General features: G+C 44.1%; 1 protein-coding gene across 1 annotated transcript; it reads right to left on the bottom strand.

The window, feature by feature from the left end:
* Nucleotides 1–957: 957 nt before the first annotated feature.
* LOC139547020 (collagen alpha-3(VI) chain-like) lies at nt 958–24663 on the bottom strand. Its single transcript, XM_071356062.1, has 7 exons — nt 24430–24663; nt 13121–13234; nt 7864–8460; nt 3509–4102; nt 2562–3197; nt 1804–2394; nt 958–1709 (listed from the first exon to the last, which is right to left on the bottom strand). The coding sequence occupies exons 2-7, from the start codon at nt 13206–13208 to the stop codon at nt 985–987; spliced, it is 3231 nt and encodes a 1076-aa protein (XP_071212163.1). The 5' UTR covers nt 13209–13234; nt 24430–24663; the 3' UTR covers nt 958–984.

Here is a 24663-nt window from a genome sequence, read left to right as displayed (position 1 = left end):
CTCCCGGACGAGGCAGTGAAAACACTGTCCCTAACAAACTGAAGAGCTGCTCCAGTGTTGCGGGGTCATCCTTCCTTTATGCCTTTGGCTTCTAACAGCGTAGATGACAGTCCTTTTGGTTTTGTGAGCTTTAAGGTGGAAGTATTCCAGAGCCTCTTCTCTGCATTGCACAACAGCAACTTGAACATTGTCCCCGTCAATGTCAAGTTCATTGGCCATTCTTCATATAAACTCTCTAATGGCAGGCAATCCATTTCTGGAGCCGTCTGAACTGTCAACGAGAAACACTATATCCCTTTTGCTGCTCTCTGTATCAACTTAGTAAAGATAGATAAAAATGGAATACATTGACTAACAAATATAATATAGAAAAGGCATGTAGGCCGAATTTGTTCTTAACTGACTTGCCTAGTTAAATAAAGGTTCAAAAAAATTAAAAGGCATGTAAATGTAAAAAAAAAAAAGAAACATTGTTAGGAATGTTTGAAGCTGAATCGGAACACCAGACATATCAGTGGAAAAATATCACTGACAGAAGAAATGACTGCAAAATTACAGTTGTGGTCAGTTGTCGGTCTCATTACACATTCACATGCATATCTGCAAGGTTGTATGACAATCTGGAATAGTGTATGCAGGTTTTGGGAGCACTAAACTACTGTTCTGAAAGGTATCATCACAAGCAGAACAACAAGGAACAATCTTTTCAAAGAAAGTTGGCATATTTTCTCCAGACATGGTTGAGGTAAGAGATAAAGAGTGAGAACAGAGTGAAATGGGGGGAAATTGTTTTGGTTTAAGAGAATAAATAGCCAATAAATACTCTGAATAAAGGGATTTTAAAATACTATTTTTTCAATCATGCAACGAAATACTAGCATCTTTCACCAAAATACATAACATGTATCGACATAGCAGGAAATACTCTACTGAGACTATGTTTACCAAAGGCTTAGGTATATATGTATTTACAATGCTTCAACTTCAGCATTGTTCCAAAGATAAAGAATATGGTATATATCTTGTATTTAGCATACTCAGATCCAAGCTGAAGTTCTTACCTACTAAATCAGGAATCCCAGGTGTCACAGGAGCTACTGATTCTTCGGTGTCTTTCGACAGGCTTTTAAGCATAGCAACAAGCTGTGGCTGGATTGTGGGCAGCTCAGAGAACTCGGTGACCTGGTATGTGAAACCAGGTTGGAAGGAAATCATTTCCAATTCACGGACATTGGCGTCCCCAACTCCGACCCCCAATGACACAATTTCCAGATCTTTAAGAGCTACAGCAGGGCCCTTAACATCATCTCTGGATTTCTTGCTAGTCAAAAGGATCAGGATCTGGGGGACACCTTCCAGTCGTCTACTGCCAGAGGAGGCAGTAAAGACACGGTGTCTTACAAACTGGAGAGCTGCCCCAGTGTTTAGGCTCCTTCCACCCTTGTGCCTCATTTTACTTACGGCATTAATAATGGCATCCTTTGTTTTGTGAGAGTTCAGATAGAAATTGGCCTCTGGTTTGTCAGCGTACTGAACCACAGAAACTCTGTCTCTGTTCTCCTCCACAGATAGTTTACCCACTATACTTTGAATAAAATCTCGCACTGCTGGGAATCCACTCCTTGTGCCATCAGAACCATCCAGCAGGAATACAATATCTCTTTTCACAGCATCAGTATGAACTGAGATAGCATGAGAATGAACCGAGGCTAAGACACAACAAACAAGGCACGTTTAGAAGAAAAACACATCACAGCACAAAGAGCATCATCAATACAGAACATGACAAAAACTTTTGCTTACCTTGGTCCAGAATGACCTTCAGCTCTTCCTTGGGAAGGCTCACATAGCTATTGAGCCTTTGTTGTACCATATTGAGCTGGCTGAATTCCTTCACATTAAAAGCAAAGGATGGGTTGTGAGAAATGGCCTCGATTTGCTTAGGGTCTGCATCCTTGACACCAACGCCAAACGGTACCACTCCATCGGTCTTTAAAGCGCTAGCAGATTCCTTCACGCTATCCTTTGACTTGCCTCCGGTCAAAACTATCAAAAACTGGGGGACATTTTGGGCCGCACGGCTACCATGAACCGGGGACAGGATAGTGTCCTTCATGAATTTCAAGGCCATTCCGGTGTTTAGACTCCTTCCACCGGCCAGTCTTAGATCATTAACGGCCCTTAACACTTCATCCTTATCCTTATATGTATTCAGGTAGAAGTTGGGAGCTGGCCTCTCACTATGTTGGACAACTGAAATCCGTACTCTATCTTGTCCAATATCAAGAGGCTCAATGACTTTGATGATAAAGTCCCGGATGTAGGGGAAATCTGCTCGGACATTATCCGAGCCGTCAATCAGGAATGCAACATCCCTCTCGCCTCCAACAACTGCTGTAAGAAAAGAGGAAAGGGAACAAGACCTTCAGTTTTGCCAGTCAATGGCATTATTCTGCAGTTTGTTCTATATCTTTCATAACATTTTCAATGTTTACATATTTAATATCCACTGTTAAATCCAAAATGTACTGATAAAAGCTCAAATACAACATAAAGCTCACCAGGTTCCGTGGTTATTTCGATGTCTGTTACTGAGATGTCTGTGTCGCCGACCACAGTAATCAAAGGAGTCATGATCTGTTCAACAACACTTGGTAGGCCAGAAAATCTGTTTTCATGGTAAGCCAAGTTTGGGACGAAAGCGACCGTCTTCAAGTAGGCCTCATCTGCCTGGCCGGCACTGACTGTGAAGGTCAGTACACCTGCCACGGCCACTTTGTCTGCAATCTTTTTCACCTCATCCTGGGATGGGCCTCCAGTGATCAGGAGAAGCACCTGTTGGACACCCTGCCTCTTACGTGACCCAGTCGAGGCCTGGAACATGTTGGTAAGGGCATAATCCATAGCCGCTCCAGTGTTCAAAGCAGACCCTCCCATTAGCCTGAGCTGACCAACTTTAGCCAGCACATCTTGCTTTGTGTTGTGCGTGTTCAGGTAGAATTCAATCTTTGGGTTCTCTGCAAACTGCATAAGGCCAATGCGCACCCTGTCGGGCCGCACGTCCAGCAGGTTTACCACGCCGACAATGAAATCCCGCACATATGGAAGATTGGCGCCCCCAATGTAGCTAGAGCCATCCACCATAAAGACGATGTCTCTGACTACTCTCTGGGTCTGCACTGTTGTAATTTCAACCACTGGGGAAAAAAACAGGGGAGAAAAAAACTATCATTACATCTATTCTAATATTCAAGTACAAATATTAGATGTCAATGATTTTGAATAAAGCCCTATGTGAGGGGAGTTCCTAACTAATCAGTGACCTTAATTGATCAATCAAATACAATGGAGGAGTGAAAAACTGCAGAATCTCGGCCCTCCGTGGAATGAGTTTAACACCTGTGCCTTTTGGAGTCTTGGGGTAAGAAAATGCCACCTTACATGTGAGGTATACATTTTATGTTAATAGCTAGTATGAATCATAATAACAATAGGAGAGGAGCATTACCTGGCTCTGTGGGTCCCTCAGTCACCACAGCCCCAGATAGAGTGGAGAGGAGAGAGACAATCATCCCTGGGTTGCGAAGCAATGTGCGGAAGTCCTGCAGCATGAACACCAAACTCTCATCAAAGGCAATCTGCTTCAGCTCCTGCTCATCGGCAGTCTTGTAGCCGGCGGCCAGGGTCAGAACCCCCATGCGCTGCAGTGCCTCAGCAGCCTGCCCCACACTGTCACTGGACTTCTTACTGGTCAACAACAGAACCAGCTGGGGCACGCCCTGCTGAATACGACTCCCCTTGTCAGCCCTCAGCATGTTGGTCCTCACAAAGTCCAGGGCCGCCCCGATGTTCACCACTTGTCCCGGTCTTGGCTTGAGTCTTCCCAGAGCCGCATTCAGGTCCTCGTTGGATCCATATGCGTTCAGGTCTATCTCAAGCCTGGCAGCATTGCTGAACTGGGCCACACCTACTTGCACTTGGTCCGGTCCGATTGACATGGTGTCAACAAACCTTTTGATAAACTCACGAAGAGAGTTGATCGTTGTGGCACCCATAGTGCTGTCAATGAGAAAAATTATGTCCCTTTTTCCCACTTCCAAGGCTGAAAGAGAAAATACAATTACACATGTTAGAGAAAGCTTTGATAAAAGCTAACTATTATTAGCTAAATAAAGCTAATACAGCTGTGATACTCCCTTAATGGTAGCCTAAGTACAGATGCAATTAATTAATTAAGGCCATAGTTAACATGAATGAATGCATTCACAAAGCATGCCATGTTTAAGAAAGGCACAAAAAAATGGTTTGTTAGAATTCATGTTAGTAAAGGTGTAACATCTGGAGAAGTATGAATTGCTGCAAATTGTGCAAACATAGCTGCACAGCATTCTGGGAATTACAGAACGGTACCATTTTGGAGGTGTTCTAGATTCATTTTATGTTGTGCTACCAGTGGTGTAAAGTACTTGAATAAAACCTCTTTGAAGTCATTTTTTGGGATATCTGTACTTTACTATTCATATTTTTGACAAATTTACTTCAATACAGTCCTAAAGAAAATAATGTACTTTTTATGCAATAACATTTTTCTTGACACCCAAAAGTACTCGTTAAATTTTAAATGGTTAGTATGACAGGAAAATTGTCCAATTCACTCACTTACCAAAATAAAATCCCTGGTCATCCCTACTGCCTCTGATCTGGTGGACTCACTAAACACAAATGCTCATTTGTAAGAGTGTTGGAGCTTGCTCCTGGCTGTCCAGGAGAAAATTGGGCCTTCTGGCTTGCTTACTACAAGTATTTAGAAATTATTTATACTTTTACTTTTGAAACTTAAGTATATTTTAGCAATTACATTTACTTTTAAAACTTAAGTATATTTAAAACCAAATATTTTTAGACATTTAGTCAAGTAGTATTTTACTGGGTGACTTTCACTTTTACTTGAGTCATTTTCTATTAAGGTATCTTAACTTTTACTAAAGTATGACAATTGGGTACTTTTTCCACCAGTGTATGAAACTAGTTTAGGAGAAGAGTGTAATTGTGTAATACTAATAAAATGTTATTTCTTCACAGGAAGAGATTAAAAGATTTGCAGTAGATCTGTACTTTCGCAAAAGTTTTTTAATGTTGACTGTACTATACTGACTCTGTTTTACAAATCTTTCATTGAGAGCATTTACCATTTTTGTGTAATGTTTGTTGGTTTGGCAATGCCACCGTCAGACTGAAAAATATGCTGAGATTCAAACAGACAGGCTTGGATGAGATCTTTAAGGTCAGGCTCCTCATCAAGGCTCACAAAATAATTTTAGACCCAACTCACCCCCTGTACCTGGACTGAAATACTCCACTCTGGGTTTAGGTATAGGGCACCCCCCCCCCAGCAGGAAAAACAGAATTAGACAATCATTTTTTGTCAGGTGTCATATCTCTCTTAAAGAGCTCGGGCTAATGTTCCTATCCACCCAGTAAGGCCATCAGGGAAGTCTCTTTCATTGGTATACAATATACTGTATGTAACTGTCATGAATTTTGTATTGTCAATTTGTTCTCTACAGTATGTTAACATCACGTTTAACATGTACATGATACTGCAACATCATTTCCCCATGGGGACAATAAAGTCAGTAAAGTAAAGATCTAGTTAACCGAATACGCGGACATCTACTGTATATCCAAGTGGGACAGCAAGCTTATCTAACCAGCTACAGTAACTAAACTATACCAAACCTCATGTTGCTTTTTTGTAGGTCAGCTAGTTTGATTACACATGATCTAAATAGCCAAATTGGCTAAACTGCGGTATTTCAGTATTCAGTTAAAACTAAGTTTTGTAATGCTTGTGCACTTGTTAGGTTTGTTTTTTATTGTCAATCTGGCTTAAGTTAGAAATCAAGTCAAGATGCTCACCTATCTGTCTTTTGTCATAACTTTCATTACAATGCATTGTCCTATTTGTGAAATGTTATCTACCAATATTTCAATATAAAATTAAATTAATATATTCTATTGAGATAAATAAGGAGTGTATCCTCAAACCCCGGATGTCAAGCACTTGCTGTCTCACAATTACATATATACGGCAGCCCCCTAAATTACTCTTCTTATCAACAGTCTATGCAAAAAGTTTGATTGTCTTCTCAGGAATTCAGCCTTCTCTGTGTTGATCTTACCAACCCCCTTTTTCTCACCTCTGAGAAGCAGTTACATTCTGTAGGTCTGATATCTGATTGGAGATTAACTTTATAGTAATGCTATTGGTCAACAACTCAGATTTTGAATCCAAACAACTCAGATGATTATAAAAGGCTCTTAAAGTAATTGTTATTTCGTTTATGTTCCTGACCTGCTATGGTGAGATTATTTTTGTTTTTGTTTCTTTCCTCCAATGAACTATTGCCCATGGCACAAGCCATGGTTTCTTTGTCTCTCTCTCTCTCTTTCTGTGATAATGCTTGGAATAATGCCTTGTACAGTGGCTTGCAAAAGTATTCAGCACCCTTGGTATTTTTCCTATTTTGTTGTATTACAACCTGGAATTAAAATTGATTTTTGGGGGGTTTGTATCATTTGATATTATATTTTAACAGGTTTTGTGAATATAATGTTTAATATATTTCCTTTAACATGCTGTGTTGTGTGTTTATCCTGTTACCATTTCATATGTTCTGGACTATTTTGATTAAGGACAAAAAGCAGTAGTCTGAAAAGCAATAGATCCGCTCTGTCCTGTATTTCTATGTTATTCCAATGCCTATCCTTAAATTTCATTTTTTGCATCTTTTTACTTTTGGTTTTATAAACCAGCTATAAACAGCTGAAAATGTGATATTTTTAGATGTTACAATGATTCCCTACACTGTATATTAATTGTTTGGTCAGAAACTGAAATCAGGCGAACATTGTATAATTTTAGTAACCAGGAAATGGCGGAGCTATGTCTACATATTGGGTCTTTAAATTACTATTTGTTGTGTTGCCATTTGTGGCCTTGAGCAAAGCATAAGCAACGGGTAGCTAACGCTTTGAGGCTGCCCTTTTGGTGTGTCAGGGGGTTAGGTACTGCGTATACACGTTTCCATTTTACGAATGAACAAACTTAAAAGCTATTCTAAGGGACTTAAATTTTTCTTGAATAATGTTGAATAAAGTGTTATTGCAACACTCATACAGGTAAGGTGTCATGACAGCATTACGTATACCCGCTTCAAGAAGATCAATGCCAAGAAAATCATCAAGACCTCAGCCACCCTGCTACCATCTAGAAGGTGGAGATTGTACATATGCATCAAAGCTGGGCCCAAGAGACTGATAAACAGTCATCACTAGCTGGCCTCCACCCAGTACCCTGCCCTGAACCTTAGACACTGTCACTAGCCGGCTACCACCTGGTACTATACCCTGCACCTTGGAGACTGCTGCCCTATGTACATGGGCATTGAACACTGGTCACTTTAATAATGTTTAAATACTGTTTTACCCACTTTATATGGTATATCTTTTATTCTAGTCATGGCTATTCATATACTGTACATATTTATATTCCGGACTCTGACATTGCTCGTTCTGATATGTTAATTTGTTGTAATTTGTTTTACTTTTGGATTATGTGTGCATTGTTATTGTGTTGCTTGATATTGCCGCACTGTTGGAGCTAGAAACATAAGCATTTTGCTGCACCTGCGATAACATCTGCAAAACCGAGTATGCAACCAATACACTTTGATTTGATTTCATGTAAAGTGTTAGCAATTTATTATTCTTAAAGTACCTAAAGTGTGCAATCAGCTACAAGACACACAAAATGTTCCATGAACCCTCAACCCACTCCCACCTTGCATGGAGGTTACCTACCTTCTGTGAATTCATTCTCAACGACAATGGTACGCTGGGCCACCCCGTTAACGTATGGTAGCAGCTGGTCACCCATGCTTGCCACTGTCCTGAAATCGGGGGCCGACAGAACAAAGCTCTTGTCTGTGGCGATAGTCTCCAGCTCGGCGTTGGCCGTGCCGCCGACCACTACGCCAAACGTGATAACCCCTGCTGCCTTAAGGGCCCTGTCACCCGCACTGAAATCGTCATTGGACGGTCCAGCACTGATAACCACCAGAGCTTGGGGCACCCCCTCCTCTGCCCTGCCCCCTGATGCCGGACTCAACAGGCTCTCAGCGACTTTCTCCAAGGCGGCTCCAAGGTTAGCCTCATTGCTGCCTGTGAACTGAATGGCCTTCACTGCATCCAGGACAGCGGCTTTGTTCTCATAGGTATTTAGATAGAACTGAACCTCGGGGTCCGCGCTGTACAGAGCCACGGCCACCCGAACTGTGTCCCTGCCCACATCAAGGCCCTCAATGACTTTCATAGCCAAATCGCGCACGCGGGGGAAGTTGGCCGCTCCAACATTCTCAGATCCGTCAATTAAGAGTACAAGGTCAGCTGACTCTTGTGCTTAAAAGGGAGAGAGAGATAAAACAGAAAAAATGCAACGTGAAAGCATTAAAACAGAGAAAGAGGGAGAAAGATAATGTGCTGGTACATCATTGAATGTAACATTCATGGTGAACACAATCAATCATTAAAAAACATCACAAAAGCACATTATACTGCATGTAGGCTGAACCAAGGAGTGAATACATGTTGACCTTAAGTGATAATGGTTGCAAATTAGTCTGAGGATGACCCTGTAGCTTGCTATATGATACTCCATTAATGTAATTCTTTGCAAAATATGTTGTTTATGATAATTTCCCAAAATGTCTAGGGCAGTGCGGCATCCACAGAACATTACAAAATAGCTCTGAAGCACTGTACTCATTATATACTCAGAATTTCGTAATACCGTCAAAAGGGTCAGTTTCTCCTTTTTATCTGTCTTATATCAGCTTGATTTAATGCACCAAAAATAACCTCCTTCAACTCCATTGAGTTCAGCTACCCCATGCAGACTCATGTTACAGACCTCAGATATATTGGGTACCAGTCATGATCCTGTGGCCCATCCTTGATGCTTAAGAACCTCTACTGTTAATCAAGAGAATAAATAACTATTCTGTAACATTTTATTGTGCATTGTGCCACGCTGTTATATTTTACTTGCTCTGTTGATATTACACTACATTTGCCCTGTCAATATTATACTGGATAAAACTAGGCTCTGCTGCAAGTCAAGGATGACCTCTTTCTCCCCTCTCTCTCCAGATGAAATCTCGCGTCTTGTGACGGCCGGCCGCCCAACAACCTGCCCGCTTGACCCTATCCCCTCCTCTCTTCTCCAGACCATTTCCGGAGACCTTCTCCCTTACCTCACCTCGCTCATCAACTCATCCTTGACCGCTGGCTACGTCCCTTCCGTCTTCAAGAGAGCGAGAGTTGCACCCCTTCTGAAAAAACCTACACTCGATCCCTCCGATGTCAACAACTACAGACCAGTATCCCTTCTTTCTTTTCTCTCCAAAACTCTTGAACGTGCCGTCCTTGGCCAGCTCTCCTGCTATCTCTCTCAGAATGACCTTCTTGATCCAAATCAGTCAGGTTTCAAGACTAGTCATTCAACTGAGACTGCTCTTCTCTGTGTCACGGAGGCGCTCCGCACTGCTAAAGCTAACTCTCTCTCCTCTGCTCTCATCCTTCTAGACCTATCGGCTGCCTTTGATACTGTGAACCATCAGATCCTCCTCTCCACCCTCTCCGAGCTGGGCATCTCCGGCGCGGCCCACGCTTGGATTGCGTCCTACCTGACAGGTCGCTCCTACCAGGTGGCGTGGCGAGAATCTGTCTCCGCACCACGTGCTCTCACCACTGGTGTCCCCCAGGGCTCTGTTCTAGGCCCTCTCCTATTCTCGCTATACACCAAGTCACTTGGCTCTGTCATATCCTCACATGGTCTCTCCTATCATTGCTATGCAGACGACACACAATTAATCTTCTCCTTTCCCCCCTCTGATAACCAGGTGGTGAATCGCATCTCTGCATGTCTGGCAGACATATCAGTGTGGATGACGGATCACCACCTCAAGCTGAACCTCGGCAAGACGGAGCTGCTCTTCCTCCCGGGGAAGGACTGCCCGTTCCATGATCTCGCCATCACGGTTGACAACTCCATTGTGTCCTCCTCCCAGAGTGCTAAGAACCTTGGCGTGATCCTGGACAACACCCTGTCGTTCTCAACTAACATCAAGGCGGTGACCCGTTCCTGTAGGTTCATGCTCTACAACATTCGCAGAGTACGACCCTGCCTCACGCAGGAAGTGGCGCAGGTCCTAATCCAGGCACTTGTCATCTCCCGTCTGGATTACTGCAACTCGCTGTTGGCTGGGCTCCCTGCCTGTGCCATTAAACCCCTACAACTCATCCAGAACGCCGCAGCCCGTCTGGTGTTCAACTTTCCCAAGTTCTCTCACGTCACCCCGCTCCTCCGCTCTCTCCACTGGCTTCCAGTTGAAGCTCGCATCCGCTACAAGACCATGGTGCTTGCTTACGGAGCTGTGAGGGGAACGGCACCTCCGTACCTTCAGGCTCTGATCAGGCCCTACACCCAAACAAGGGCACTGCGTTCATCCACCTCTGGCCTGCTCGCCTCCCTACCTCTGAGGAAGTACAGTTCCCGCTCAGCCCAGTCAAAACTGTTCGCTGCTCTGGCACCCCAATGGTGGAACAAACTCCCTCACGACGCCAGGTCAGCGGAGTCAATCACCACCTTCCGGAGACACCTGAAACCCCACCTCTTTAAGGAATACCTAGGATAGGATAAAGTAATCCTTCTAACCCCCCCCCCCCCTTAAAAGAGTTAGATGCACTATTGTAAAGTGGTTGTTCCACTGGATATCATAAGGTGAATGCACCAATTTGTAAGTCGCTCTGGATAAGAGCTTCTGCTAAATGACTTAAATGTAAATGTAAATGTAAGGATGAGTCCAGGCAGGTTCATTACTGTTTCAAGTGTCGAATATTATGCACATATTTTACACAGTTATGAAGACAGTAACTGATAAAACATAGCCTAAACACAAAAAAACTAAACAAGACACACAAGCAGTGGGTGGATGGTCAGCCATTGTTAAAAGCTGCTCTCCGTGATTTGCGAGGCGGTATTGTTAGAGATCATTTGTCACTGCTGTTCATTCACTTTTTCAAAGATCTGAGCCATAAGGGCCTAATATATGGAGATTTGCTCTCAATGAGACAAAAGCAGCTACGTGATATTTGTAGAGCAAAGATCATGGGCTGAAGGTGTTCTAAATATCTATGTGTATTAGATGATAGAGAGAAAAAGAGAGAGCGACAAAGAAAGAGATGATTGACGTTAATACCCTGTTACCGTATAATGTGAATAGATTATTATCCGCCTGTAACAGTCTGCCATGAATGATGAATTGTTTGAAGATCCTACTTGTAACTTTTACATAGTCAATGTTGTCGTAGCAAACTAGAATGTCAAACTAACGGTGATTTGTCTTTACCACATAAAAAAGGCACTGGGTGTTCCAAATGACTGAGATGGCTTGTTCTCAGTTCATTCACAAGCTTTATGAATTGGTTGATCTGGCTTGTACGAGGATAGCAGCCGCCAGTGCCATCAAAAGCCCTCTTCTGAAATGTATTAGCAGTGTCAATCACATGCAAACCTGGGTGGTGATCTTAAAGTATTACAGGCAAATTAAATGTGATGAGAAACAGTGATGTTAATGGGTGCCGGACGGTGGAATGAGGGTTATGGTGTTAAATACCCCTTAATCGTGTTAATACAGGACTCCATCCAGATATGGCCACACATTCGCAGCTGCTTTCTTTTGTAATGATAATGTAGGCATTAGTATGGTAGTGACACAAGCCACCTGTTGGTGCCCGTCACATCTCGAGGCACTCCTTTGGCTTCGACAACCACAGGGGCATCCCCGGCCTGGGTCACTGCGCCGCACAAGCCCACCACCACTAAGTCCTGGATTACCCCCCGCAGGGCCAGGAAAGAGTCTACGCTGAACATGTGTGTGTCCTGCAGCGCACTAGCCATCTCCCTGAGTTCCCAGTCCACCGTGTCCTGCACCCCCACCGCAAACACCTTCACACCGGCCAGCCACAGTACCTGCATCTTGGGAGCGACCGTCTGTCAAGACCACCACCACCTGGGTCACGCCCTCGCCTGCACGGCTGCCCGCCACCGCGGGCCTGGGCGAGGATGTCCAGGCCCGTGCGGGTGCCGCCTCCCCAGTAGGCTATGGCCCTGATGTGGGCCAGGGCCCCCAGCGGAGATGGGTACATGATCAGCTGGAACTCGGTTTTGGGGCGAACCACTGTACTGGACGAGGGCAAAGTGCCACCCTCATGCAGACCTTTAACCTTTACAGACACTGTCGGACGTGCTGAAAGTTCTCTTGTCCCATGATCCAGGACGAATCCACTAGAAAGTATATATCGGCGGCCAGCCCTTGTGCGCAATCTTCAAAAGAAGAAACCCGGTTTTGAGGACTCTCACCGAGCTGTGAAAGAGGCCAAGTCCAGTGGCATGACTGCATTCACGACCCTGTTAATGTACCATGTACAATAGGCTATAAACTGGCGCTAAAATATGAAGGCAGTACACCTTAGCTCACCTCACCCGCCAGAAGGCTATCGTAAATGAGGCGGAACTGCGAGGCCAGGGATCCAAAACATGACACAGGACTCGAAGGCTACAGTGATTCCTGAGTAGACCTCATATGTTGAGCTTTTCTCATTCACACCATGAAAATAGCTTTGACTTCCTGCAGGGAACTAGACAGCTTTGACTTTGTACCCAAACGTTTCTTGTTTCAAGAAAGGGGGAACCTCAACCCATATATATCAATCCAACTCCAGTTAAACAGCAGTGCTCAGAAATATCATCATTGTCATTCCTAATTTTTTCCTAAATGTCTAACATTTTGGCCAATTGACTCATTCGTGCTGAAAATAACAAGGACCATCCTCAACAGCACTTGCACAGATCCCACCGATTTATCCCTAACCTGAATAGTCACAGTTACAAACGAGGCTTCCAGGTGCTACTAAGATCAATGGGTGTGTGAAGTGATAGGGGCCTAAGACAGGGCAACACAAGTTGAACTGAGAATAGAAACCTAGCCAAGCTTACCTTCCTCTTGAGCGTCAAGTTTGGGCAGCAGTCCTGCAAACAGTACGCCCAGAAGAGCGCACAGTGGTAACATCCGGTGTTTCCTCATCTTCTACCCAGCACCAAAGAGAACACCTGCAAATGAAATAGAACAGGAAGTGTCATGGAAGGTTGGTGTTCTTTTCAGCATCACAGCAGGTAACAGTCTCTATGGCAGGTATAATTGAAGAAAAAAATGACATCATAGTAGGTAAAGTGATAGAAGACTTGAATGTTGCATTTTTGTGAAGTAGGCTTAAATGTGTCTGTTTCCCTTTAACATTGCCATCATCAATGCTTTATAATCTGAGTATTAATGATTTAAGTACAATACAACATAATAATCCATCAACATCGTAAAATGAGCATATATTTCAAAATAGAAAAACTTACAAGACTGAGTTTTTGTCATTCTGACAGGGACATTATGCAGCTCTGTGAACACCTAGCGGAAGCCTAAATTAAGTTGTTGCTTTTGGTTGCCTCCCTGTTCCACGGTCATCACACAGTGAAAGCAAATTCCTAATGTCAACAACATATTTACAGTTATGTTTTACTCTTCAACACACCATTGGAGAAGAAAATACCTCATACTACCATCACATGGACCTATGTGTAGAAATATGGGATCCACTGCTACCACGACGTCAGCAAGGACTAGCCAAGCCTGCAAAGCTGTCTAACAAAGGGGTTTTCAATGTGTTTCTCCCTTATCCACATCAACAACAGGCACTTGCCAGCAAATGCCTCCAGTAAAGGGTTCAAAACAACAGCCACACTCCGGTTAGTTTATGTCTCTCTTAGAGTGCTATCATTGGTGGCTCATTTCTGTCTGTCCAAATAAGTAGCAGCATAGGTGATATTGAGCTCGAACTGGAGCTAGAACTTGTAGAGCCTAATGGCATGATCAAAACCACCTGTTCAAACAGCCAGTCTACATTGCTAATTATCTACTGTTGGCGAGGAGCATATTTTCCATCTTATAAAAGTTGTGTTCTTAGGAAGGTTGTTGGACTGGAAAGTCCAGTTTCACGGTGTTTTTTTGTTTGTTCTATATTTAGTCCAGCTTCCCCTTATTGTGATAAGTATCGTCGAGGGAAATTAAAAAGTCCCGAGAAAGATCGAACAGACCAACGTTGTTCCAATCAAATGTTCATAGGAAAGAGTGTGTGCAACTGTTGTGGATTTTTTGCCAAAGTAAGATGAAGGCCAAACCCAGAAAGAGTTTCAGATAGACTACACAATAAAGCCTTGTTCACAATGGCAGTTTGAAGTGACTCATCCCATTTTTTTTGCAAACTCAAATAGAATTTCTTATTTTTCCTGCAGCCTGAACAGCCAAAAAAGCACATGGAATCGGATATTTATCCAGGTTCCCTTGGAGAGTTCATCAATGAGCTTGACGCCCTGATAAGTTCCTTTCCTGAGGATGGCTCACCTCTCACAGTTCTGGGTGACTTTAACCTCCCCACGTCTACCTTTGACTCATTCCTCTCTGCCTCCTTCTTTCCACTCCTCTCCTCTTTTGACCTCACCCTCTCACCTTCCCCCCCTACTCACAAGGCAGGCAATACGCTTGACCTCATCTTTACTAGATGCTGTTCTTCCACTAATCTCATTGCAACTCCCCTCCAAGTCTCCGACCACTACCTTGTATCCTTTTCCCTCTCGCTCTCATCCAACACTTCCCACACTGCCCCTACTCGGATGGTATCGCGCCGTCCCAACCTTCGCTCTCTCTCCCCCGCTACTCTCTCCTCTTCCATCCTATCATCTCTTCCCTCTGCTCAAACATTCTCCAACCTATCTCCTGATTCTGCCTCCTCAACCCTCCTCTCCTCCCTTTCTGCATCCTTTGACTCTCTATGTCCCCTATCCTCCAGGCCGGCTCGGTCCTCCCCTCCTGCTCCGTGGCTCGACGACTCATTGCGAGCTCACAGAACAGGGCTCCGGGCAGCCGAGCGGAAATGGAGGAAAACTCGCCTCCCTGCGGACCTGGCATCCTTTCACTCCCTCCTCTCTACATTCTCCTCTTCTGTCTCTGCTGCTAAAGCCAATTTCTACCACTCTAAATTCCAAGCATCTGCCTCTAACCCTAGGAAGCTCTTTGCCACCTTCTCCTCCCTCCTGAATCCTCCTCCCCCTCCTCCCCCCTCCTCCCTCTCTGCTGATGACTTCGTCAACCATTTTGAAAAGAAGGTCGACGACATCCGATCCTCGTTTGCTAAGTCAAACGACACCGCTGGTTCTGCTCACACTGCCCTACCCTGTGCTTTGTCCTCTTTCTCCCCTCTCTCTCCAGATGAAATCTCGCGTCTTGTGACGGCCGGCCGCCCAACAACCTGCCCGCTTGACCCTATCCCCTCCTCTCTTCTCCAGACCATTTCCGGAGACCTTCTCCCTTACCTCACCTCGCTCATCAACTCATCCTTGACCGCTGGCTACGTCCCTTCCGTCTTCAAGAGAGCGAGAGTTGCACCCCTTCTGAAAAAACCTATACTCGATCCCTCCGATGTCAACAACTACAGACCAGTATCCCTTCTTTCTTTTCTCTCCAAAACTCTTGAACGTGCCGTCCTTGGCCAGCTCTCCTGCTATCTCTCTCAGAATGACCTTCTTGATCCAAATCAGTCAGGTTTCAAGACTAGTCATTCAACTGAGACTGCTCTTCTCTGTGTCACGGAGGCGCTCCGCACTGCTAAAGCTAACTCTCTCTCCTCTGCTCTCATCCTTCTAGACCTATCGGCTGCCTTTGATACTGTGAACCATCAGATCCTCCTCTCCACCCTCTCCGAGCTGGGCATCTCCGGCGCGGCCCACGCTTGGATTGCGTCCTACCTGACAGGTCGCTCCTACCAGGTGGCGTGGCGAGAATCTGTCTCCGCACCACGTGCTCTCACCACTGGTGTCCCCCAGGGCTCTGTTCTAGGCCCTCTCCTATTCTCGCTATACACCAAGTCACTTGGCTCTGTCATATCCTCACATGGTCTCTCCTATCATTGCTATGCAGACGACACACAATTAATCTTCTCCTTTCCCCCCTCTGATAACCAGGTGGTGAATCGCATCTCTGCATGTCTGGCAGACATATCAGTGTGGATGACGGATCACCACCTCAAGCTGAACCTCGGCAAGACGGAGCTGCTCTTCCTCCCGGGGAAGGACTGCCCGTTCCATGATCTCGCCATCACGGTTGACAACTCCATTGTGTCCTCCTCCCAGAGTGCTAAGAACCTTGGCGTGATCCTGGACAACACCCTGTCGTTCTCAACTAACATCAAGGCGGTGACCCGTTCCTGTAGGTTCATGCTCTACAACATTCGCAGAGTACGACCCTGCCTCACGCAGGAAGCGGCGCAGGTCCTAATCCAGGCACTTGTCATCTCCCGTCTGGATTACTGCAACTCGCTGTTGGCTGGGCTCCCTGCCTGTGCCATTAAACCCCTACAACTCATCCAGAACGCCGCAGCCCGTCTGGTGTTCAACTTTCCCAAGTTCTCTCACGTCACCCCGCTCCTCCGCTCTCTCCACTGGCTTCCAGTTGAAGCTCGCATCCGCTACAAGACCATGGTGCTTGCCTACGGAGCTGTGAGGGGAACGGCACCTCCGTACCTTCAGGCTCTGATCAGGCCCTACACCCAAACAAGGGCACTGCGTTCATCCACCTCTGGCCTGCTCGCCTCCCTACCTCTGAGGAAGTACAGTTCCCGCTCAGCCCAGTCAAAACTGTTCGCTGCTCTGGCACCCCAATGGTGGAACAAACTCCCTCACGACGCCAGGTCAGCGGAGTCAATCACCACCTTCCGGAGACACCTGAAACCCCACCTCTTTAAGGAATACCTAGGATAGGATAAAGTAATCCTTCTAACCCCCCCCCCCCTTAAAAGAGTTAGATGCACTATTGTAAAGTGGTTGTTCCACTGGATATCATAAGGTGAATGCACCAATTTGTAAGTCGCTCTGGATAAGAGCGTCTGCTAAATGACTTAAATGTAAATGTAATATTCCAAGCCACAATTCAAAACTACTACCCTGTCATAACTCCTACCTGGCTTTTTCATCTGTTGTCATGCCAAACAACGCCAACCATAGAATTTGAATAATCATTCTATACTATGATTCCTATATCGCAAATCAAATCACAATAAGATTTGTTGTCCATATCATGCAGCCCGACTAACAACCTAATAACTTATTAGTATATGCAGTATATGCAAACGTTTGGTGGCACAGAAATAAAGGAAAAGTGGTATCTTCTTCTGGAGAATAAGTATGATTCATATAGGCCAAAATGTAGGCTATACATAAAAATATATATATACACATCTTATGTGTGCTCCTAACTTTTCTAAGTTAGGCGCACCAGTGCTACCAATTAAAATGGTTCATTTAGAGCCCCGAAAACAGATATAGTATCTGAAATGATTTCAAATAGAATTTAAACCCAGGTCTGCATTCTTGTAGACCTTCATGGAAATGCCATGACTGAAGGGCATACGCCAAATTGGCTGAGCTCAGGTATTTATTGGATCTCTGAAAATGTTTACAAAAACAGTCATCAAATGCCTTGTACGCTGCTGACCAAGCTGAGATTCACAGTCTCAAACAAGTCGCACATACACACACACACACCAGTGCAGCATCACTAGATCCCCATAAAGCAGTGGGTAACTTGCCGGAGCACTTCCCCGTCAGGGTCCCATTTTTAGCACCATTCACACAGAGCTGCTGTTGTAGATCTATTAATGTACACAGAGTTAAAATGTAATAGTAAGCCCGCATAGATACTGTATGGTGGAAACCTTAGCACACCCAATAGGTATTCTAAACTATGGAACTTCTGTCGATAATGTCATGCTGCGGACATTTCTGTGCAGAAAGAGCTAAATACAGCACCATGTGCTGACTTTGCTGTTTTCTGCATGATACAATGCCCAACCTCAGCTCTATTTCACTTTAAAATCCCACCATAAACCCATATTTACAATTCCAACTGGCAACTGAGCTGTTCGGCAATGAGGAATTTTCTTGCATAGACAAATAAACGCTGTCACCAAGGGAAAGGGGACAAAAAAATGTAATATCTTTGGCTGGCATACATGGCCCATGACTGGGAAGGTATCCACTATTAACATCATGATGAAGGTGAGCGCAGCCATATGCCCATAGTTGAGCCCCAGGCTAGTTCATTTTACGGTCTAAGTGCCCTCACACAGTGCTCTGGCAGCTACTCCAGCCAACTCACAGCTGAAGCCAGCTCAATGACGTACAGATTATGGTGAGGAAAGTGTGTGTGATGATATAAAGAACAATTGAAAGTTAATGGAGAAGAAGGGAAAATAGGGAAGTTACACGCTAATGGGTAAAATTCAGGTGAAAATTAAAATGCGTACAGTATCATGGGATCAAATGTGACATGTTTTCCTCACCCTCGGATCTATTCGTATAGATAAGTAATTTAAAGAGTAACTTTAATTTTTTAGGCTTAGTTATAGTGAAACACGTCAATTCTGGTCTTTATTTTGCCAGTTCGTTGCAACAGCCTGGTCTTATAGAATATACGTAATATAGTAAATGTTTTTTATTATTATTATTATTTTTAACCTTTATTTAACTCGGCAATGTAAATCTGGGATACTCAAATTAGTAATGATATTTTGGTATGGTTACATAAGAGAGAAGGTTATTAATAAGCAATTGTTGGAAAAATGACTTGTGTCATGCACAAAGTAGATGTCCTAACCGCCAAAACTATAGTTTGTTAACAAGAAATATGTGGAGTGGTTGAAAAAATGAGATTTAATGACTCCAACCTAAGTGTATGTAAACTTCCGAATTCAACTGTATATTAAATAGATTTATCTGACTTTTTAAAAGGCGAGCATCAGTATGCAGCTTGTAAGTTTTGACAACTGAATGGGAACTTGCCTGCCTGCACGCCCATTTGATCGATGCCAAGTACATTTGATTTACTGTACAACTAAGAGATGTGCTAACTGTAACAGTCATTCAAGTCCAGCAAAACTAGTAAGCGAAGTGATTCACGTTTCTTGCTAGCTAACCAAATGACACCTGCATCTCTAGCTGTAGCCACAGAAAAACGATATGGGGGGGAAAAGTCAGCCCCTTATCCAATGACAAAATTCTCCCATAAGCTAGCTAGCTAGCAAGCTAACATTAGGCTCTGTGTTTTTAGCCTGCTAAATAAATATCTACACGTCTATAGATAAGCTAGCCTATTACGTAGCGACGTTATGACTGACTTGTGATAATTGCAATTGCTAGTTTGATTGTTTTGACATTCCCAGCCTTGGTTACATTCGTCCAGTTTTGTCCAAAATATTGCGTAATTGAAACTGAAACACAACACTTCTTACAGCCAACCAAATGGCTGTAAGAAGCAAACAATGTACCAGGCCAGCTGTGAGTTACAACCTGATAGCAATATTTGTTGGACTACAAAGAAATGTATTGGTGATTTACAGTGCATTCGTAAAGTATTCAGACCCCTTGACTTTTTCCACATTTTGTTACGTTACAGCCTTATTCTAAAACATACTTTTTTTTTTATCTCATCAATCTACACACAATACCCCATAATGACAAAGCAAAAACAGGATTTTAGATTTTTTTGCAAATGTAGATATTTAAAAAAAACTGAAATATCACATTTACATAAGTATTCACACCCTTTATTCAGTACTTTGTTGAAGCACCTTTGGCAGAGATATTAGCCTTGAGTCTCGGCACACCTGTATTTGGGGAGTTACTCCCATTCTTCTCTGCAGATCCTCTCAAGCTCTGTCAGGTTGGATAGGAAGCGTCACTGCACAGCTATTTTCAGGTCTCTCCATAGATGTTCGATTGGGTTCAAGTCCTGGCTCTGGCTGGGCCACTCAAGGACATTCAGAGACTTGTCCCGAAGCCACTTCTGCATGGTCTTCGATGTATGCTTAGGGTCGCTGTCCTATTCGAAGGTGAATCTTCACCCCAGTCTGAGGTCCTGAGTTCCCTGGAGCAGGTTTTCATCAAGGATCTTCCTGTACTTTGCTACGTTCATCTTTCCTCGGTCCTGACTAGTCTCCCAGTCCCCACAGCATGATGCAGCCACCACCATGCTTCACCATAGGGAAGGTGCCAGGTTTTCTCCAGATGTGGTGCTTGGCATTCAGGCCAAAGAGTTCAATCTTGGTTTCATCAGACCAGAGAATATTGTTTTGCATGGTCTGAGAGTACTTCAGGTTCCTTTTGGCAAACTCCAAGCGGGCTGTCATGTGCCTTTTACTGAGGAGTGGCTTCCGTCTGACGACTTTATCATAAGGCCTGATTAGTGGAGTGCTGCAGAGATGGTTGTCCTTCTGGAAGGTTCTCCCATCGACACAGAGGAACTCTAGAGCTCTGTCAGAGTGACCATCGGGTTGTTGGTCACCTCCCTGACCAAGGCCTTTCTCCCCCGATTGCTCAGTTTGGCCATGCGGCCAGCTTTAGGAAGAGTCTTTGTGGTTCCAAACTTCTTCCATTTAAGAATGATGGAGGCCACTGTGTTCTTGGGGACCTTCAATGCTGCATAAATGTTTGGTACCCTTCCCCAGATCTGTGCCTCGACAGAATCCTAACTCGGAGCTCTACAGACAATTCCTTCAACCTCATGGCTTAGTTTTTGCTCTGACATGCACTGTCAACTATGGGACCTTATGTAGAAAGGTGTGTGCCTTTCCAAATCCTGGTGTGTGCCTTTCCAGATCTTCCCCATTAAATGCAATGTATTCACATGAACTTCATGTTTTCTTGAATAATGTGTTTTTGCAAACATACGAGATTGACGCGTTTCAATGATACCATGTTGGCCGACACTAAGCAGATCCAATAGACAAAGAGATGGAACACATCTCTCTTCCAGTGTGCAAACATCTGTGTGCATAGCATACCCACAAATTATGCTGCAAGGTCAATGTCACGTAGGTTTCACACACAAGCACTACACCAACAGCTCCCCAAACATGATCTTACTGTATAGAACCTACAGCTCTAAGAGGGAGCCCTGTCTTTCATCAGGCCTCTCTGCTACAATGAGTCATGAGGTGTACTCCGCTTGCACAACAGAAAACTAACGAGATGAATCGTTTCAGACAGAAATTGAAGGTCAAGACTTGATATTGCTATTTCCCCTATGAAATGTCTTCTTGTGTATTCCATTTCTCAATGTTACGCTCAACTGTGCCAACTAAGAACACTTGAGGTGCGCTCAGTTTGGCTTGAACATTTTCTACATTGCAGAACGGTTTATGCTGAACGACACGTTTCCCCAATACGTTCTTGTATGTTCTTAAACAGTCTGAGGTGTGTTTGCACCTGTTTGGTGGGTGTGGCAAGGTGTAGCTTGTTGCAATGAGTGACATATTTAAAGGACAGTGGCCTTGCTGACAGCATTCCCCAACCCATAACTCATCCCCTCCCCGTTTTCTTTCAACTGGTCGTTCAGTACAACACCGTTACCGTTCAATTGAACGTTCCAGAACATAAAAACGTACTGAACGCAGCCCTGATGTCTGTCCTCTGAATTAACCAATCCTAGGGCCATATTTGGCCACACTGGCCAAAACGCCCCTTCCACCGCCTGGAAGAATATGATGGGATCAATGATCAAGGTAAAAGAGGACAGGCAGACAAGCGAATTTCACAGAGCTCGTCCCTATTAGCCTGTCTGACAGCAACAGTCCTAATGCGTCAGGCTGGCTGCATTGTAAGTAGGTGATCATCACCAGAAAGGGTGATGTTCTTCGCACATTGTCAAAATCTGGGCCCTTACTCACAAAACGTCTCAGAGTAGGAGAGCTGATCTAGAACCAGTCATGCCTTTTAGCGAGCATCCTAGATCAACACTTTAACTCTGAGTTTTTTTGTGAATACGAGGCCTGTCATATGGCCTCTCAAGATTTTGTGATGACTGCAAGGCTTTATGAATTAAATGTTACAATGTAACTCCTTTCTACAGCACATTACCTATTTTTTCATTGGAATACATTTTTATCATCTAATTGGTATTTTATTAGGATCCCCATTAGCTGTTGCAAAAGCAGCAACTACTCTTCCTGGGGTCTACACAAAACATGACATATTACAGAACATAATTAGACATTATTTGACTCCCGAGTGGCGCAGTGGTCTAAGGCACTGCATCTCAGCGCTTGAGGCGCCGCTACAGACACCCTGGTGCGATTCTAGGCTGTATCACAACCGGCCGTGATTGGGAGTCCCATAGGGCGGTGCACAATTAGCCCAGCGTCGTCCGGGTTTGGCTGGTGTAGGCCTTCATTGTAAATAAGAATTTGTTATTAACTGACTTGCCTAGATAAATAAAGCTTACATTTAAAATGAATTAGACTAGAACAACTCAAGTACAGAGCTGCATCAATTTTAAAATGGCACACGTAGCCTGGAACAACAATCTATAGTTCAACTAGACATTCATCTGGACGTTCATCATTCAAAAGAGTAATGGCAATCAGTTGAAGTGAATCAGGAAGTCGCAAAACTTGGCGAAAATTTTCATTCTCAAATAAATTACCCTGGGGACAACTCTTTCAGGTGTGCCTCATAAAATGACTACAAAACCCATCAAATGTTTAAATGTCGCAGTGTGTAAAAAACAGAGACTTTGCTGGAGAGCATAGAGAAGCAATAATGCTTAGCTAGGCTGATTCACAAAACAACTCCTTCACTAAGAATTTTCCCAATGCTGCTCTGCTAGTGTCTTATAATAAGAGCTTCCCCAAAACGCCTGGCTGTGGGAGTACAACTGTGATGGGAGTACATTTTTGGGAGTGAAATGGGAAAGATTGAGCACTTACAAAAATACTCATGTATAATTTCACTCTTGAGGGTGAGGGTAAAGGCTAATGATGCACACCTGGCTTTCCCTGACTCTGGATTTCATATGGAAGGACCAAACTCCCACAGTCCATCTGGCTGGGGGTGTGGAAAACGCTCTCTCGTCACACTTTCCACTCTCCCATTCGCTCCAGAGGGTGTGGTTTATCGCTGGGACCGAGCTGAAAACATCTCTACACTCAACCACCACCGATTGGTGGTGCTCAAACGCCAATGCGGGGACACACTTGGCACGCTGGAATCATGAATCTATGTCGAGCCATTTTTATCACTCAGGAACATATTTATTTCAACAAACAGCGATTGGGGGCCACTTATGCTATGCTAAATGCCCAAATGCTAAAAAGACAATATGCGCATCAACATCAACCATTAAGGAACAAGTGACTCTGGGACACTTTGACATGAGCTTCTTGAAGAACACACATTTCAGTCAGTGCTGCTGTTTTGATGTGCATGTAGAAAAGGTTAAGCCTTAAATCACAGGTGTCAAACGCATTCCACGGCCGGCCGAGTGGCTGCAGGTTTTCTCTTCTCCCTTGAACTTGATTTATTACTCAAGGTCACTAATTAGTAAGGAACTCCCCATACCTGTTTGCCTAGGGATCAATTGAAAAGAAAAACCTGCAGACACTAGGGCCTCCATAGAATGAGTTTGACTCCCCTGCCTTAAATGAACGCTACATCGGAATTAATACAAAAACCTGTGCACCACACGTCTGTGGAGGAGAGCGCGACTGCACCACTTTGTGGAATGCAGTACCTTATATGTTCACAACTCTGGTCAGATAAATGATCTCCACTTGGATCTCACTTTGATGCTGGCATTTAAGGGAGTTTCCACAGTGAGCAAACTACCCCCACAAAACCTAACTAATTTAAAACAAGCACTCAATGCAGAGTTGCAGAGATCATGTATTTTAGATGCAGAAGTGCAGCTTTTTCAGATCCAGTAAAGATAGAGAGCAGACACACGCCTTGTCATCTCTTTGTACTGCTCTCCGCATGTCCTGTGGCATTGCATCGCTAACGCACGCCTACTTCCCCCCCCTACTGTAACTATGTCTCACCTCTAACTCTTCCACTCCTCTCGCCCTCTATGTATAGGTATCACTCTGCCTTCAAACACTTGGTGTCTGATATTTATGAGCTTAAAGATAACATGTCAGAAGAAAACTATGATTATGGGCTTGCATGCTCACATTTATGAGATGCCATACCATGGCCAGTTTCAGACACAGACAAGTCCAATTTAATGCTTGAAAATATGCAAAGAAATTAAAACAAAAATAACCTATCAGGTGTTCTTGATCCATTGTGCAAAAGTAAATAACAACTCCCAACTTTCACTACTTTCGAAAAGTACCTTTTAAAACAGTCCGAGAGAATTTAACACTTACCCTGAGCAGAACTATCTTTATTCCACAGTCTTTGGTAAAACAAATTCTGCAAAATGACAAAGGCCTTTAGGTCATTATCCTCCAGGTATTTCCCCTCTGTGCAGCTTGCTTGTCCAGCTCCTCCCGAAGGAAGGCAGATGAGCGAGGTGGAGATGGGGATGATTGCAGAGGATCGTTATTGGCAACAATAGCACACAATGAAACGAAGCACTCGGAGACAGACTGACACCCTCT

Source organism: Salvelinus alpinus, chromosome 20, assembly GCF_045679555.1.
Source record: "Salvelinus alpinus chromosome 20, SLU_Salpinus.1, whole genome shotgun sequence".
Taxonomy (NCBI): Eukaryota; Metazoa; Chordata; class Actinopteri; order Salmoniformes; family Salmonidae; genus Salvelinus; species Salvelinus alpinus.
The sequence above is the reverse complement of the archived record's forward strand: the minus strand, read 5'-3'. Positions and strand labels throughout refer to the sequence as shown.